We start from the raw sequence: 19,444 nt of genomic DNA, 5'->3' as shown, positions 1-19,444 counted from the left end.
CCGCTTCCCGCCGCTGCTCCCTCACGGCCCGCCCCTTTTTCTTTGTGTACCCCCGCCCATTGGACGCCCGCTCCGGCCTCCCAGCTGCTCCTCCTCCCACTTCGCCTCATATGGAGGCCGCACAGCGGCCGCGCCAAAGGCAAGCCCGTCTACGCCCGACCGCGCCTAGCGCCAGGACCCCTGGCCCTCGACGATTCCAGCCCACCCGACGGACTTACAACGCCACCACCCTTCACGCACTCAACGCCGGCCGGAACTCCGCCTGCTACCGAGCCATCCCGAAACGCACCCACGGACCCTTCACCTGCCAAGCCTGCAAATTCACCTACCTCCGAACCTGCACCGCTCCCACCAAGCCAGGCACCAGCAACACTCACCTCAAGTGCATCCTGCTCAACACCTGCTCCGTCCACAGACACGCTGTCGAACTCTGGAACCTCCTCGACACAACATCACCAGATGTCGCCTTCTTCACAGAAACCTGGATGAAAGCCTCCTCAGCCCCCAACATCGCCATAGCCATCCCGGATGGCTACAATATCACCCAGAGGGACCGCGTCAACCAAACCGGAGGAGGCATCGCCATCATCCACAGAAACACCATCCGAATCACGACCAACTCCGACGACACCCTCACCGCCGCCGAGTACCTTCACTTCCAGATACACACCAACCCCAAAACCACCCTCAGAGGCACTCTCATCTACAGAACCCCGGGACCACGCACACAATTCAGCGAAGGCATCGCAGACTTCGTCAGCCAGCACGCCCTAACCTCCTCAGACTACATCCTCCTAGGGGACCTCAACTTCCACCTGGAGAACAACAATGACAGCAACACCGCCACCCTGCTGGACAACCTCGCCAACCTCGGACTCAAGCAACTGGTCGAACACCCCCACCCACTACGCCGGCCACACGCTTGACCCCGTCTTCTCCTCCAGCGAGCACATCTCGTTCAGCCACTCCACTGCACTACACTGGAAAGATTACAGATGCGTCCACTTCACCTTCAGCAGAAGCACAACTCACCAACACCCGCAACAGGTTCCCCGCAGAAGCTGGAGCAAGATCAGCACCGACCAGCTCACCACCTCCCTCAGCCAGAACTCCCCCGCCAACACGACAGACCCCAACGAAGCAGCCCGCAACCTCACACAGTGGCTCACCAACTGCGCCGACGACCTCGCACCACTGAAGAACCCTCCCAGCAGACCCGGCAGTAAGAAAGCCTCGTGGTTCACCAACAACCTCAAAAACTCCAAGAAAAACTGCTGCACCCTCGAGAAAGCCTGGCGCCATGACCAGACAACAGAAAACATGACAGCCCTCAAGAACGCCACCCGCAAACACCACCAGCTGATCTGCACCACCAAAACGACAACATTCAGAGAACGACTGGACAGCAACACCCACAACAGCAAAGAACTCTTCAGCATCGTTAAAGAGCTCTCCAACCCCAGCACCTGCAACAACATCAATCACATACTTATCAAAAAGAATTCCTTTCTGTGTATTACTCTTTTAGTTAGTGACCATGAGGCCTACATATTTAGATCAATGACATTTGATTTGTAACTGTGACACTAGACAAATATTAGTACTCCACACTAGAATATCCTTTTTGTTACTCTCAAAATTTATTTTCATAGGAAAACATTTATACTCAATAAAACCATATTTTAAAATTGCATTCAATATATACTTTGATTGGGTGCTCTGGTACAATCTTATATATGCTATCTAACAATTCCGGTTTACGGTGTCTATCTCAGAGTCACACACAATTTGAAGTCATATACTTTCAAAATTACAAATTAAATACTAAACAAGTACATTTCATATACATTAAAAAGTCCCACTGTCGACGCGTTTCGGTGCGTTGGTTACAATTATGGCACCTTCCTCAGGACGGACGGAGTTTAAAACCACATTTTATACTTCTTCCTAAAAAAGAGAATGCATATAATTAATACATTATTCCTATGGAGAGTTGATTCTAGTTGTGGGCTGTTCTAATAGTGTCACTATTTACATAATAACTGCCCTTACTTGAAGTCTAGGGATTGGTGTCCTTCTATGGATTTTCAGGACGACTGTATCACCTCTTAACTTTGTGATTTTAAGCCACTTGCATCATAGTCAGTGGAGTCATAGAATTCTACAAAAAAGAGCATGGAATTATTTACCATACTTCTGAGACTTTCAACCTGTTTTCATACTTATAACAGAGTCACTTACTATTAAACAGTCTGGTTGGCACATATTCAATGGTGTCTTAAAGCAGGTACGTCTTTCAATATGCACCGCCTGTAATTGGTTATCTTGCCGTGCCTGTAGAGTACACAGATAATGCTATATATTTTGGATAATGATGTCATAACACTGGTGTTTATTTTCGAGATTTACATCCATATACATACCAATGGGTTTTACGCCTAATGTTAACATTCAGGCTGTCCTTCCCTGCACCTTCTCAAGTGGTGTCTTGGTACCTGTTCCAGAATAACATGACGTTCTATTTTAGTGTGCAGTTATACATGGGTCATGGGTTTAACATCTACCTGTCTCTAACTCATTATCGATTAGAGAGGGGTTCAATACATACCGGTTAAGGACTGCAATGTCCCTTGGCAGCCTGAATAGGGACAACGCTATCTCCTTTTCTTTAAGCGCTGTTAGCCACACTGTTGGTTTTGGGGATATTTTCACTTCTATCTTCTCCCAACCTGTGCAGTAAAAAGTCATATTGAGTGTGGTTTTATTAAGATCCCCACATTGACATCATTATCCAAAATATATAGCATTATCTGTGTACTCTACAGGCACGGCAAGATAACCAATTACAGGCGGTGCATATTGAAAGACGTACCTGCTTTAAGACACCATTGAATATGTGTCAACCAGACTGTTTAATAGTAAGTGACTCTGTTATAAGTATGAAAACAGGTTGAAAGTCTCAGAAGTATGGTAGATAATTCCATGCTCTTTTTTGTAGAAATCTATGACTCCACTGACTATGATGCAAGTGGCTTAAAATCACAAAGTTAAGAGGTGATACAGTCGTCCTGAAAATCCATAGAAGGACACCAATCCCTAGACTTCAAGTAAGGGCAGTTATTATGTAAATAGTGACACTATTAGAACAGCCCACAACTAGAATCAACTCTCCATAGGAATAATGTATTAATTATATGCATTCTCTTTTTTAGAAAGAAGTATAAAATTTGGTTTTAAACTCCGTCCGTCCTGAGGAAGGTGCCATAATTGTAACCAACGCTCCGAAACGCGTTGACAGTGGGACTTTTTAATGTATATGAAATGTACTTGTTTAGTATTTAATTTGTAATTTTGAAAGTATATGACTTCAAATTGTGTGTGACTCTGAGATAGACACCGTAAACCGGAATTGTTAGATAGCATATATAAGATTGTACCAGAGCACCCAATCAAAGTATACATTGAATGCAATTTTAAAATATGGTTTTATTGAGTATAAATGTTTTCCTATGAAAATAAATTTTGAGAGTAACAAAAAGGATATTCTAGTGTGGAGTACTAATATTTGTCTAGTGTCACAGTTACAAATCAAATGTCATTGATCTAAATATGTAGGCCTCATGGTCACTAACTAAAAGAGTAATACACAGAAAGGAATTCTTTTTGATAAGTATCTGATACCCAGTCCTTTCTGATCCCTGGGAAACTCTCTCTTTTGGAGACAACATCAATCACACCCTCGTAAGTCCTCTGCGACTCACTCGCCTCTTTTTTTCACCGCAAGATCGCCGACATACACAACAGCTTCGGCGCACAGACCACGCATCCAACCACCGAACCTACGACCCCCACCACCACCCTCTGCGCCTGGACCTCGATAAGCACCGAAGACACCACCCGCATGATTAACACCATCCACTCCGGCTCTCCAACCGACCCCTGTCCACACCACATCTTTAACAAAGCTGACTCCATCATCGCACCCCAACTCCGGGACATCATTAACAGCTCCTTCGCATCCGCCACCTTCCTGGAGAGCTGGAAACATGCCGAGCTGAGCGCCCTCCTGAAGAAACCCACCACGGACCCCACGGACCTCAAGAACTTCCGCCCCATCTCGCTCCTCCCGTTTCCTGCCAAAGTCATCGAGAAGACCGTCAACAAACAACTCTCCGCCTTCCTCGAGACAAATGGATCTCTCGATCCCTCGCAGTCTGGTTTCCGAGCAAACCACAGCACCGAGACCGCACTCATCGCAGCTACCGACGACATCAGGTCCCTGCTCGACAACAGGGAAACAGCTGCCCTCATCCTCCTGGACCTCTCAGCAGCCTTCGACACCGTATGCCACCGCACCCTGATACAGCGCCTCAGCAACACCGGCATCCAAGGATCGGCCTTGGAGTGGATCATCTCGTTCCTCGCCGGAAGAACCCAGAAAGTCCTCCTCCCCGTTCCGCTCCATGGCCACCAAAGTCATCTGCGGCGTTCCGCAAGGATCCTCGCTCAGCCCCACCCTCTTCAACGTCTACACAAGCCCCCTCGCAGCCATCGCACGCAAACACAACCTCAACATCATCTCCTACTCTGACGACGCCCAGCTGATCCTCTCCCTCACCAACGACCCCGCCACCGCCAGAACCAGCCTCCAGGAAGGAATGAAAGACGTCGCGGAATGGATGAAGCTCAGCCTTCTGAAACTGAACTCAGACAAGACGGAAGTCCTCATCTTGGGACCATACCCCTCTGCCTGGGACGACTCCTGGTGGCCCCCGGCCCTGGGCACCGCCCCCAAGCCAACGGACCACGCACGCAACCTGGGCTTCATCCTGGACTCCTCCCTCATGATGACCAAGCAAGCCAATGCCGTCTCATCATCCTGTTTCAACACCCTGCGCATTCTCCGAAAGATCTTCCGGTGGATCCCCACCGAAACCAGGAAGACGGTCACTCAGGCCCTCGTCACCAGCCGTCTGGACTACGGGAACACCCTCTACGCTGGAACCACAGCCAAACTCCAGAAAAGACTACAGCGCATACAGAACGCCTCAGCACGACTCATCCTGGACATCCCCCGTCACACTCAAAAAGTATTAGGAAGGTTCCCCTGATATTTTTCACAGGGAGGGGAGTGGACAGTACACAAAATTGAACCCTGTGCTTTTGAGTGGGAAAAGATTCCAGAATGATTAATAAGAAAAATGTGCAGGGAAAACAGACAAGAAACAACAAAGAGGTGGGTGGAGGGTCCCAGGGAATCTTTAGTGACCACACAGTTATAGCCCCCTGAACATAAGTGCAACTCAACAACAAAATAACTGTGGGTCAAAAGGGGGGAGGGAATGTGTCTTTTATGAAGTGTGTCTGGTTGAATGAATGTGTGTTTTCGGCAATTTGTTAGAACAGCACACAACAACGTATCGCACTAGATGGGAAGATATCCATCAGTTTATCGTCCTTTGCCGCCCTGTCATCATTTGAAACCTTTCCCAAAGCGTGGAAGCAAAGTTGTTGCCACTTCAACAAGGAGAAGGTGGTGCGCGGTAACTGGGATGTTACTTGATAAACTGAGGAGCAGTGCAAGAAAAGAGTTTGTGAAAATCAAAAAGGAAGGAGAAAAGGTGCTCTATATTAAAATTGGATAATGAACGCTAGGGAACTTTATTTTGGTGCCGTTCATTTCCAAGGTTAAAAGATTCAGTGCAAAACAACCAGTGACTAACCCTAATAATCACTGGCTCATATCATTGTGGTCGACATGTTTCTGCGGTCTATAGATCAATAAGTATATCATCCGCTTCATCCCACAGTTATTTTGTTGTTGAGTTGTACTCAGGGAAAACAGACCACATAAGTACATTGGTTTGTGTGCGCAGAATCTACCTCAAGAATAAGCATCAATCGATATATAGGCCAGGGAGACACATGAATAAAAATAGAAATAGAAAAATGTATTAAAAATATATAACAAAATTTATTAGGTACCTCCCTTTAGGGTTACAATCTAAAATATATTAAAATATCATAATGCTATGATGTATGTAGACAATTAAAAATCAATCAGGTTACAATCAAAATAGTCAAAAACAGTTGACGCAGCGTTTCGGTGTTGTGTAATGGTGTCACCTTCTTCAGGACAAATTGATTTTACGCAATTGTTTCAAATCTTAAGTCTCAGTCCTCAAGATGTCATGCAGGTCTCAATGCTCCTTCAGACATTGGTCTATTGTTTCTTAATGTTGACTCTGGGTCATTCTCAGTGGACACGGGGAGCCACCTTAATACTATTTGTTTGGCTGCTTACTCCATGGATAGGCAATAGCAAGTTAGTACCCCTTTCGTTTCAATTTGCGGGTTGACAGTAATCTTGATAAACTCAGATGCTGCTTCTCCCTTCCTGGCATCCAATGATCATGGAGGACTGACCTCTCCGTCTCTGTGAGCCTTTTGTCAAGAATCAGGCCTCCCTGCTGCCGCTGTGTCCGAATTTCAAAACATGATTTGCATATTGGGTGAAAATGTAATTGTAAAACAGAAGGAAGTAGGGACTGATTCAAGAAAGCTTAATCAAAACAAGAGTATTTTTTACTGTGGTAATGTGAGAAGAATGAGTAGTCTCGACGTGGGATTGGCCTCCCTCCAAACATCCACCAACCTCAAACGTTGAAGTTGTGAGCGCAGCGCCGACCCAAAAGACGCCCCCCCCCCCCCCCCGGAGCCCTGTGTGAATGTGATGTGTCTCTGTCCAAATCCCAGACTAAGTTGAAGTCCCCCAAGAGCAATATGTCCTCCCGGGTGAAATTTTTTAAAGTCATAAGGAAGGAAAGGAGGCAATCTTGCTGGCCCGTGTTAGGTGCATAGAGCGCTGCAAATGTACATGGGCGACCCCGAAGATCCCCCTAACGATGATTTATCTCTCGCTTTTGTCCGTTTTAGTATCCTGGGCCTGAAAGGGAACCCCAGCATGGAACACCAGTGCCACCCCATTTTGGAAGAATGTGAGGACCGAAATATGTGGGGGTAAGCCTTATGGGCAGTCTCTGATCTTCGGAAATTTTGAGGTGTGTTTCCTGAAGAGCTATGCAAATGTACATGGGGGACCCCGAAGATCCCCCTAACCACGATGTATCTCTCGCTTTTGTCCGTTTTAGTATCCTGGGCCTGAAAGGGAACCCCAGCATGGAACACTAGTGCCACCCCATTTTGTTTGGAAGAATGTGAGGACCGAAATATGTGGGGGTAAGCCTTATGGGCAGTCTCTGATCTTCGGAAATTTTGAGGTGTGTTTCCTGAAGAGCTATGATATGTGCATTGTGATCAAGCATGTGTTTTCAGAAGCGCTGGCGCATATTGGGGGAATTCAACCCCCTAGTGTTCCATGAGACTACTCTAACCTCCATGATTATGTGAGAAAGATTGTTGCCCTAGAAACAGTATCCCCCCCCCCCCATTTCGACCTCTTGGGAACCCATCTCCCTCACCCCCTACCAAAACCAATAAAAAGAGTAGCACCATGACATCTAAACAAAATTAAAATTCTCAACAAACCACTTCCGCTACATGCAGGTCTGGCATGCACTCCAGACTAACATCCCCCCAGGGACACAACCCCCAGAGTCCTTACCGCTTGAGGATAGGCTGTTGGATGGCAACCTCCCGGAGAGGGCCATCTCTCTAACATACAGGAAACTCCTAAATCACACCCCAGACCTGCTGTTGGTCCTTAGGGGAAAATGGGAAGCAGATGGACTCAAAATAGATGACGAGGACTGGCGAGAGGCGCTGGCGTCCCCTAAGGAGATAGCAATCTCTGCAAAACTGCACCTCATCCAACTGAAAATTCTGCACCAAGTGTATCTGTCCGGCACTAGGATGGTTCTTATGGGCCGTAGTGAGGACGGACACTGCCGCAGGGGGTGTGGGGAGGTAGGTACCTTCCTGCACATACTATGGGAGTGCCGAGAGATACAGGCCTACTGGTCCCGTGTGCTACACTGTATGTATGAGGTGTGGGGAGTGGAGCTGCGGCCTGAGGCAAAGAGGTGCCTCCTTAATATATGGGAGCCCTCTGACCTTTCATCAAGGGGTAAATTGTGGGTCACACTAGGTCTAGCGATTGCGAAGAGAAATATTGTGAGACTGTGGGGGGCGGCTGCACCACCTACTCTCAGCTCTTGGAAGAAGGACATGGTCTGGAGCATGGTTCAGGAGAAGACTGTATATGTGGCCCGGGGATGCCAGCGGAAGTGGTTGGCGATATGGTCTACCTGGAATGATTACAGGAAAATATTTGTGAACCTCCATGTATTGCCCGTGACGAAGAGCTGACCACTATATGATTATAGGAAAAAATAGCACTCACCCTGTATTTGATTATGATTTGGCTGAACTGTAATTCCTGTGATTCATGTGTGTAACTATGTCCTCCTAGAGGGGAATCCCAAATCTGAACTACATTGTAGGGACATTACCATTACCATCCCCCAGCCCTTGTAAAATCAAAAATCAAGGCAATTCTTACAATATAAAACAGTACCCCCCCCCCCAAACTGAGTACTTATGAATTAAAACATTTTGAACTGTGCATTGAATATATACGACATTGTCTTTAGAGAACAGCTCAACTCATGCTATTTAGCAGGTCTCAACAGATATAACCCATCCTCCCGAAACCCCCGTCAGTGTGGGTACAGGACACCCTCTGACCCGACAGCACCATGACAGTGAGCTCACGTGTTGTCCATGTCAGGCGCCAGAAGAAAAGTCTCAGGTGGGTTTTGGGCACCCAAAACCCAGTCAAATGCGGAAAATGCAAGTTCTCCGCTCCATCCAAATCCCCAGGACTCCCAGCCTAACCCAACCGTGGGAGCGGGAGAGAGGCGGGTGAGAACAACCCTCTCAAAACGGCCGTATTTTCTTTCAAAGGGGTGTCCAGTCGTTCATCAATTTGACCATACCTGTTGCTGGAAATCTCTCTACACTCTCGATCACTGGACTCATTCTCGAGCTTTTGTGTTTCTCCTTCCAAATCTGCGCCATTGCCCGCTGTTGCGACGATCTGCTCGGCCTTCTCCTCCTTGATCCGACAAGGTTTTGGAAAATTCCAAGCCTAGCGGGGTCGCCGCCTCCGAGAGGTCCACGCAATGTTGCTGCTTATTTTGCCACAGGAAGGCTATCTCAATGGGGTATGCATATTGGTATCTGATATGCTTCTCCTTTAGGTGCTTCGAGACCGGTCGGAACTGCTGTCAGTGCTGGAGAGTGGCCTGGGCCACATCTTGATAAAGGGTACACGTGGTGTTTTGGAAGGAGATGGAGTCAGAGGCCCTAGCCTTTTGTAGGGCTAGTTATTTTACCTTAAAAGAGCTGAACTTGGCCAGAACATCCCCTGGGCAGCGGCTCTCCCCTGATAGGCGTGGGCCCACTCTATGGACTCTCTCCAGGCAAACCTTCGGACCATCCTCCTCGAGGGCAGAGGAGAAGAGGCCCACCATAAACGCCTCCAAGTTAGGTCCCTCGCTGTCCTCCTCCAATCCCCGAACTCTTATGTTGTCGCGAGGAGAGCGATTTTTCAGATCTTCGCATTTGAGGAGGGAATGACGAAGTTGCTTGCGTAGGTCGGCTGTGCTTTCTTCCAGGGTTGAGATCTTACCCACCACCTCCTGGTGTTGTGTTCCAAATCGAGTGTATGTGTACCCAGAGTCTAGATCCGCTTGGACAGACACTAATTTCTCACACACCTCCGTGCGAAAAGTATCGAAGGAGGCTTCCATGTCCGCCTTAATGTCCGCCCGTAGCTCGGTGCGTGGTTCTTGTTTGAAGTCACGTAGGGAGGACAAGAGATCTTCTCGCTGGCGCCATGGATGCTCCCTCTTCTGTTGACCACCTTCCAGCCGACGTGAAATAGTTGGAGACCCTATTATTGAGGTTCTTCTTGGGTGGCATAGGGGGTCCTCCGCTCTGCCAGCTCTTGGCTGCCCCTCAGGGACGTGAAATTTTCACCCCCCCAGTGGCCACCAGCAGGGACTCCCTCCGCTCTTTACGTCTCACTACCCCACCTCCTCGGTGGTCAAGCCAAATCTGCCTTCAGCACTCCTTCCGGCATCCCACAAGAACCCTTATGCACCAAAATTAAGAAGCACCCAGTCATCTCCTCTGCGCTCTCTTTCCGCTCTTACAACAGCCCTTCCAACTGGATATATTCTCCATCGCCGCCCGGCGCCATGCAGAAATCACAAACCATCAAGGAAGGACCTCCTGTCAGCCATGTTGGTGTCAGGCACTCTCCCCATGTGCGGCCCCTGCGTGGAGCATCTGTCCCCCTCAGATGGCTTCCTTGATCCACAGCCGCCATGTGTGGGCTCAGCCTCGTGAGGAAATATGCTTGCAGCTCCTTTGAGAGCACCACTGGGGAACTGCCACACACCCCCAGGGATTGGAAGACTTACTCAGTTCGTGAGGAGTCAGACTATCACCGATGATGCAGTCGCAGACAGGGCTGCCGAGAACACAGAGGATGCCAGGAGGCGCCGATTGCACTAGGCGCCTCCCCTACGTCCGCCATTTTGCGAGGCTCCGTGTTAGGTCCGGGAGAAGCACGCCCTCCTCTGAAGATCGTCACCAGGAGCTCCCAAGTATCCAAACTTCTCAGGAGCACTCCCCCACTAGCGCAAGCAGCAAGGTTTCCCGGGGGTCAGAAGCTGCAGACCGCTGCAGGAGCTCTTCAGCCCCGCGCTCCCGACAACCTTGCCCGGGTGGTCGCCATTTTCGGTTCTGGCATCTGAGAACCGCCGGCTTCTCCCCGTGCTGCAATCCGACAACCGTTGAGTTCCCAGACGTCGCAGGCTTTACCTTCAGGTGCAGCACTACCACCGCATCCCGGAGCAGCGCCCGCCAAGCCGGTAAGGTGTCTTGCTACGTCCAAATCAGCAGGGCCTGGACGGGAGTCAATCAGATTCATGTCCGATCAGCCATGTTGTTTGGGCACGTCCCTATCACGTTTTTATGGTTTTACCAGCTAAGCTTATTAACTTATGATGATTTTATGGATTGTCTTTTTCTAAGCAATGTTTTACTATTATGTAATGTTTGTATGGTTCGTTTATTGTCAGGCAATGGTTTTAAGTAACTATGATAATTAACTTGACTTGGCACACTGGTGATTGGAATTGTTATGCAGCACCATAGTGATTGGTGTACGAGGTGACTAGTTAAGTGCAGATAACTACGCAACCACATACTGTGTTTTATTTTTGGTTCTATTTTTAATCTGACCCTTGAAGTATCCACACACCATGTCTCTGAATAGAAAATCAGCAAGTGAGGCTGCAGAATTGGAGAAAATGAGCTACAGAAGGCCTTAGGGGCCTGGTGGGATGCCGGACAAGCTGCTTACAGTGGTAAATTTGTCAATGGATTTTATCTTGTGACTTGTCGGTTACCTAGTGATCTCTGCAACTAAAGCATTAACCTCTGGGCTGCCTAACGTAGAATACAGAGCCGCGGAAGGAACGTTTGTAGCAGGTAGAACCACTACGCTTAGTGCCATTGATCACGGGGTCCCCTCCGTTATTTTCACAGGCTCATGATGCCATTGGCTTCATATTAGCAAATTACACGAAACCTCCACCACACCTTTTTCAACGATACCAGCACAGAGGTATATTAAAATTCTTTTTAGCCCTCACATGCCAAGTATTTTTAACACTCACTTACCATTCACTTATGACCCTACCACTCACTACCCTCACTCACCACACATAGCGATTACATCAGTGCTCCTGCGTATTCGCTGGTTAGTAGCACGCCGCGTTCCGTAGAGGGACGCGAAGAACCCTATGATGAAGCATGACACCAAGGGCCCTTTTGGTGTGTGAGGGGTATTTAAAGAACACTATGTGATTCTCACCATTGTAGGAAACACATCATCCCATCATAGGCCTTCTTTCACAGTCTTTCGCCTATGTTACATGGGTAGCTTCTCTATGGTTATTAACTTAGAATACGCATTCTGATCAATATGTTGCTTGCAAAGCTATCCAACAGGCACATTAACGCTATTAGCTTTTTATGATAATTCAAGCCAGTGATCTGAGTTTAGACCGACGTCTCTCCAACAAGTGCATTAACCAACTTAAGTATCGTAGCATTACTATACGATTAAACTTGCTGGTTATACAAAGAACTCTACAGCAGGCGCAGGTAGGTGCCTCAACCCCTAAGCTATTTTCAAATGCATGTCAGTGAGGAAAACTAAAACAACTTTACTATTACATTTTCTTTGTTGACAATTTCTTTAAGAGCGTAGTTTATGCCGAAAAATGTGCATTGTTTAGGCTGACAGTTTTTTACTCTGCTCCTCTTGGCACCTTATTTCATGAGATACCAAGGCTCTCAATGCCGCCCATCCCGAGGGGAGGGCTCTTTAGCTATTGCCAGCACCGAATGACCCTAAACTCATGGTATGTTCACAGGTGTGCTGTGAAACACCGAAACATTTTCCACCTGTTTCACTGAACACTTTTTCATAAACGAAGACTAAATGATACCACTTTTAAAACATTTTTACCGTGTAAATACGTTTTATATATCTTTAGGGTGAAGTGTCTTAAAAAAGATTATTATATAATGCTATTGTCACATATTTCCTAATTCAATAGAAACAAATATTCTTTCTTCGCTCTTTCAGAAATGGACAGGAAGGTCAGTTGCGAGAGTTTCTTCCAGGCATTGGTTCTGGGCATGTCCCGATGACAGTGTCACGCGTACGAGGCATGCGCAGTAGAGCCGATTTACACTTCATACCCGGGGAGGTCCTTTTGCTTCCTAAGCCTCCCAAGTCTGAGTTAAAATTCAACCATTAGTGTATCATATTATCGCATTTGGCAGAAAAATGCCAGGGCAGCTGTCAGATGAGGTGAGTGGTGTCCCACGGAGGAGCAGCCTTGCAGTGCATGCAATAATCACTTAACCATGTAGAATTGTATTTTGCTGATCAACAGCAGGCTGTTTACCGGTTTAGAACACAATTTCTAAAGTTCTGCCTGTGTACTTGAGACAATTATGTTTATCTTTAGTAAGGCTATATGCACATTGCGTTAAGCGTATTGCAGTATCGTAATATACAAGGAGATGGGCAAAGTGTGGGGAATAAAGGGGGAAGTTCGGTCCCCCATGAGCTTCGGTCTGTCATTGGAAAATAAAAGAGCCATTTCGATACTGTTTTTTTTAACGGTTCTTTGTTGGGTTGTCTTTATGATTTAATCAACATCTTATTTAGCTTACCAGCAGGTCTCGTCTTGACTTCCTTCTCTCCTTACGAACCTGGGCTCCACGCACCCTGAACCGCCTCTCATGTTTACAACCAGCTCCTTATACCACCCGGCTGAATATTCAGCTGATTAAAATGTGTTCTTTTTTCCCTGGGCGCTAGTTTCTTTTTGTAATGCATTTATTTGATTAAATGCTTTGGGGGCGCAGCTAGACCAGACTTTCGGAGGAGGTGGTGATTGAGCAATGCTTCCATCAAGTGGTGTGGGACGAGCATTTCAAGAAATGGGGGCGGAGCTATCTTAATAGCTCATGTAGGATAAAGAAGTGACAAGCTGTACAGTTTGAACATATTGTACGAATTTTATCTGATTGAGATTTTGGAGTTCATTATTATCCCGGGACTTCGCATTCACTTTAAGTTTTCGGAGGGGGTCCTAATTGCTGAAGCGATATTGTTGATGGGGGTGTTTAATCAGTTTGCTAAATATGAATATTTCGATTGAGGGCATATTTACTTTTCTATGGTTAGATATCATCCATTATTTGACCACTTGAAGCCTTGTCCAAATGAGTACGAATCAAAGTCAGATTGGTTTTCAAAATTAAATATGATTTGTGTATTATCTGCAGAACAGTAACAGCTGAGACTGAATAAGGAGATTAGTGCTGGTAGACAGCTAAGGCAAATGTTTAATAGGAAGTATAGCTATTTAGGTTAATTGGTTGTAAATTAATTGACCTGACGTGATGGGAGAAAGTGAGTGGATGGTCTGTTTGATAGAAAAGATGAAATCTGATTCACTTCTGCTCCCTACACTCCGATTATTTGTTTTAAAGTTTCTAGAAGCTTGGGATGATAAACGTTAACAAAGACATGGATGTGTTCAAGAAATAGGCGTACTTGTTAATCCACTGTTGTTTTAAAATCATCCTTTCTCGAAATCACTGGTGTCATAGCTAGTGTCGGAGTTCCCACTCGGCAGGAGACACTAGTGGGGAGCTAATGGGACGCTAAGGGGAACAGCAAATAATTGGATACCACACAGTAGGAAAGTTGGTCGGACCGGAAGTCACGAGCGACTCCCGTCCTTTTATTTATAGCCTTCTGGCCACGCCTGGCCAGAAGGTGCTACAATGTGTGCATGTGGTTCCGGGGCTCAGCCGTGACCCTCGGACCACTAGAGCGCTACATCCCTTCCCAAGTTAGTCTTTTAACCACAACCAGATCGATGACCATTATCAGGCAAAGTCCGCCAGCTTCTGGCTGGGTCTTGTATTGGGTCGGAGATCGTATTGCTGCCTTCCTCTTGCGGGTGTTAGTGCATTGGTTAGTCGGGGAGGAGACTGCGACGGTGGCATAGTTGCCTCTGTGGGTGATTCTGAGTGGGCATGCTCTTCTCCACTTTCAGCGGGTTCGCATGCCAGTGGTTCAGCAGCTCGCTCTTCACAACCAGAGTCAGAAGGAATTTGTTTAAACCACAAGACATTACGTGTCACCTCCTCTCGATTTCTCTGCACTTTGATTGCCGTTCCTTTTGTGTTCTTGATTGTCCAGGGTTCAGCTTCATATGGAGTGTGGAACTTTCCGCCCGGTCGTCTGGCTTGGATTAGTACGGTGTCTCCAGGAGCGAGCGCTCGTTCCTGAGCTCTCCGCTTTCTGGTTGCTCTGTCGTTGTTTAGCTTTCTTCTTTCTTGGGTGTCCTCAGAGGAGTAGGGTTCTGGTCTCCAGTCTGCGGCCATCGGAAGTAAGTCCTTCCTTGATCCCGCACGCATGAGTGACCATGGTGATCTCTGAGTGGTGCTGTGGGGCGTGCTTCGATACTCTCCGAGAAAGCGTTGGAGCGCACTCTCAGGGTCGGTGCCTTCCACTGTGGCGATCCTCAGGACCTTGTTAATTGTTCGCATGAATCTTTCGACCTCGCCATTGGCCTGTGGCCATTGTGGCGTGATGCGATGGTGCTTCTCTCCTAACCCTCGCAGGAACTCCTTGAAGTCACTCCCTTGAAACGGGGTCCGTTGTCAGTTTTGAGAATCTGCGGGATTCCAAACATAGCAAAGACTTTGTCTAGGATTGGTTGAATGCTCACGAAGCTAGTGGATGCAGCCACCTGAACAATAGGGTATTTTGTGTAACTGTCTATGAGCACTACCGTCACTTACCCGTCGGGGAAACTGACAAAGTCTAGGCTGACCCATGACCATGGAGCTGGCGCAGGGTCTTCTGTGATGACAGGCACTGGCGCTTCAGGGGCACTAGTCAGCTGGCATGCCCGGCAATTCTGTACTACTTTATCGACGTCGCTCTCTAGATCAAGGAAACCACACCTTCTCGGGTGCCTTGATGTCCTGAGTGGGCTAACACCGTTGCCTGCTCCTGGAGGGTCTGAGGTATCACGATTCAGCACCCCCTCAAAATCAGACCATTCTCTGCCATGCTGAGTTCATTGTGTACCTTCCAAAATTTTCCTAGACGGGATCGATCAACTTCACTCCAGTCCTGGGTGTTTCGTAGAAATCCATCCCAGGATCCTGCTTGAATCGCTTCAACGACTCTTTGAATCACTATGTCATTGGGGTATTAATTCACTATCGTCAGTGCTGACAGTGCTTGTGGACACGAACTTTGGGCTATCATGTTTACTGATTCCTCCATTTGGGCATCTTGTTCGTCTTCGGTCACCATCCCTGCAGCCGGGTGTTGGGATAGGAAATCGGCCGGGTTCTTCGCTCCGGGTCTATAGACGAGGTCTATCTGGATTTTGTATTTGGATTGCCCATCATTCAATCGAGGCGGCGGATGAGGCGCGGTTCCTTTGAACAGAGGTATTAGTAGTTGGTGGTCGTTGACCATTCAGAACGGGCATCCGGTGATGTATAAGTGGAAGTGGTTGCAAGCCCATTTGACAGCTAAAGCTTCTCTTCCTATCAGAGAATATCTTGCTTCAGTCGCTGTGAGTGCCTTGCTGGCAAAGGCTAGAGGGGTCCACACCCCTGGTTCTGTCTCCTGTGTCAGTAATGCGTCCAGACCAACCGGGCTGGCATCTACTAGTATCTCTGTTCGTTTCGCAGTATCAAAGTACGCCATGGTGGTTCCATCTAGTAGGGCGTCTTTGATTTTATTGAACGCCTCTTCCTCGTCTCGGGCCCACTTCCAGGGGCTATCTTTCTTTGTCAGGTTGCGGAGGGGTTCTGCGATGGTCGCTAGGCTGGGGATAAATCTTGCACAGTATTGGGCCATGCCCAGGAAGCTTCTTACTTCAGACGCTGTCATCGGGGCAGGTGTATGCTTGATAGCTTGCGACTTCCGGGGGTCTACCCTGACTCCTTCAGCATCGAACACATATCCAAAGAACTCTATGGATTTCTGGAAAAACTTGCATTTATCCTTGTGCAGGGTTACTCCGTGTTCTGCCAGTCTCTTGAGGGTTGCTCTCAACCTGCTGTGGTGTCCCTCACTTGTCTTCAAGTGTATTAAGATGTCATCTCTGACGTTGAGTACTCCTTGTAACCCTGCCAATATTTCTTTGATGGTGTTCTGGAATATTTCAGCGGCTGAAGATATTCCGAAGTTTAATCGCTTGTAACATCTGAGGCCTAGGTGGGTCGAGAACGTGGTTATGTACCTACTCTCTTCTGCCAGCCTCAACTGGTGGTAGCCAGCGTTTAGATGTAGTTTTGAAAACCACTGGGCTCCGTTAAGGTCTGCTAAGATGTCATCGACTGTCGGTGTGATGTGTCTTTCTCTTTTGATCGCTTTGTTGGGGATTCGCATGTCAATGCAAATCCTTATCTTCCCGGTCTGTCGGGGCTTTTCCGCTATCACCATCGGTGACGCCCACGGTGTTGGGCCAGTCACTTTTTCAATGACTCCTTGTTTCTCTAGTTGGGCGAGTTCTTGTTCAACGGCTGCCCGCAGATGGAATGGGATTCTCCTGTGTCTTAGCGCAATTGGTTCGATGGCTTTGTCGATATGAAGTTTCACAGGTGGCCTCTTGATTGTCCCTAGGCCTTCAAAAAGCGATGGGAAGAGTTCCAGGATGTCTTCGGTTTGTAGGCTCTTCACTGCATTGGCGAACACAATGAGGTTCAGGTCTTCCGCTGTATGGCTCCCGACTAGGAGATCAGCTTCTTTGTCTACGACGTGGAACATCGCCGTTACTTCTCGTTCTTCGGACTTGATTTGTACTATCATCTTCCCACGCAGAGGGAGCGGTTCTTGGCTTCCATACGTCAATATCCGGACTTTTGACGGTGTTAGTTGCGGTTTCGGGTTGAGTGCTTTGTAGTGCTGTATCCCCATCACATTAACGGTGGCGCCTGTGTCTATTACTCCCGTTACCGATGATCCATCTATTAATTTGGCATTTGGGTTGCGGCCTCCACCGTCTCTTCAGGTCACTTGTGAAGGATACAAAGTAACACTCATCATCCTCTTCTGTCGAGGAGTCGTCTAGGCGGTCGTATCGCCGATGCTGGGGCTTCGCTGTTCGGGTTGACTGGGCATCATGTAACGCCAGCTGCCACATGGCTCCTGATAACGTCTTCTTCCCTGATCGATTTGTTCCGCGGAAGCCCCCTCTGCAGACGCTGGCGAAGTGGTTCGGCACTCCACACTTCGAGCAAGTTTTCCCACGAGCGGGACAGCCCTCTGGGCCGTGTTCTTCACGTCCGCAATAGCCACATAGCGATCGTCGTGGGGTCTTTGTTGGCCATCGCCCACGTCCACTTCGGCCAGGGTTGCGGACAGCGTCAACTCTCTCGGTCTTCACTGTTGCTCCTTTGTCTGCATTGGGGTTCAGGGCGGCCTCCATTGCCGACGACCTGACATCCGACAATTCATGCGACTGTGCAAGTAGTAATATTTCTTCTAGCGTGATTCGGGGTTGACGCAGTATCAGCATTCTCAATGGTTTATTGCGACATCCCTGTATTAGCTGAGCAGTGACTTTCTTCGTTTGATCGTCATCTGGGCACGTGCTGATCAGCTCTCTCAATCGTGCGTGGAAGGCGTCCATTGTCTCTCCTTCCCTCTGTTTCGATTGCCTGAATTTGAAACGCTCGTAATGTGGGTTGAGCTGTGGGTCGAGCTGTGGGTCGAAGTGCGCATTCAAAGCACATACCGCGGCATCATAATCATCTGTACCTCCTGTATTCAGGAGAATGTCGAAGAGTTTGTAAATCTCATCGCCGCCAAAGTGTAGCAACAGCGATCTTTTGATTTCGTTGTCTTTTTCTCTGGTGGCCACGAAGTAGTTGTTCAGCCGCCCTATCCATACTGCCCACCTCGGGACCGCTGTTGCTGGATCGATGAGCTCGCTAAAGGGGGGGTAACGCTTGTATTTGCGAGTGCGCTGATTGCTGTACCTGGGGTCCCGCTTGCTGCACCGGGGGCCCTGCTTGCTGTACTTGGGTTGGTCCTGCTGGGGGCAGGACTGGTTGCTGCCCTCCTGCCGCAGCATTCAGCGGGTTTCCTGCTTGTTGTCCTCCTGCGGCTGCATTTGGCGTATTCGACATGGTGGTGTCTGAGACTCTTCACTACTTCTGCTTGCTGGTGCCAATGCTTATCTGTTGCTTTTGCTTATTGCTTGTCTCTTTATTTGATCCTGTTATTTAGTGTGCTCATGTGCCTGTGTGAGCGCTTGGTTGGGCCAATGCTTGTCTGTTTGACGAGTGTTTGGGCCAATGCTTGTTTATTTGGCCAGTGATTGGGCCAATGCTTGTTTAAGTTTAGTTCTTTGGGCCAATGCTTGTTTATTTCTGGTGTTGCTTTGTCCTGTGCGCGGCTCTCGCGCACACGTGCTTCTGGGCTCTTCCTCAGCCCTGCCGGTGTTTCTGCCTTCGCGCTGCGGTGGAGGCCTTCATACGCGTCTCTGACGCTGGGGCGGGCCTCGTGTCTATCGCGCATGCGCGCGCTCCGTCTTCAGCCGATCGGGCCTGCCTTTCCTCCGCGTCTCTTGGCTCTGCGCTTGCAGGTCCCTCATGCAGCTCTTGCTCACGCTGCTTACCGGCTTTGGCCTTCGAGGCCACGGGCTCAGTCAGGGACTCCGGCCAGCTCCAGTTCTTTGGCGGCCACGCTACAGTCTGCTCCAGTACCGGCGGCCACGCTGCAGGCTGCTCCGGTAAGATTCCTCTTTCGGGGTAGTGCTAGTGGATTCCCACCCTCGTCGCCAGT

General features: G+C 48.4%; 1 protein-coding gene across 2 annotated transcripts in view; it reads left to right on the top strand.

Annotated features, from left to right (window-relative positions):
- Positions 1-12,690: 12,690 nt before the first annotated feature.
- LOC147683294 (uncharacterized) overlaps positions 12,691-19,444 on the top strand; it is a 180,301-nt gene continuing 173,547 nt past the window's right edge. For both annotated transcript variants that reach the window (XM_086943743.1, XM_086943742.1), the window contains exon 1: positions 12,691-12,916. In XM_086943743.1, the coding sequence (XP_086799869.1) occupies positions 12,893-12,916 (24 nt within the window). In that variant the 5' untranslated portion in view covers positions 12,691-12,892. The remainder of the gene's footprint in view (positions 12,917-19,444) is intronic.

This window comes from Lissotriton vulgaris, chromosome 11, assembly GCF_964263255.1.
Source record: "Lissotriton vulgaris chromosome 11, aLisVul1.2, whole genome shotgun sequence".
In the NCBI taxonomy this organism is placed as follows: Eukaryota; Metazoa; Chordata; class Amphibia; order Caudata; family Salamandridae; genus Lissotriton; species Lissotriton vulgaris.
The sequence above is the reverse complement of the archived record's forward strand: the minus strand, read 5'-3'. Positions and strand labels throughout refer to the sequence as shown.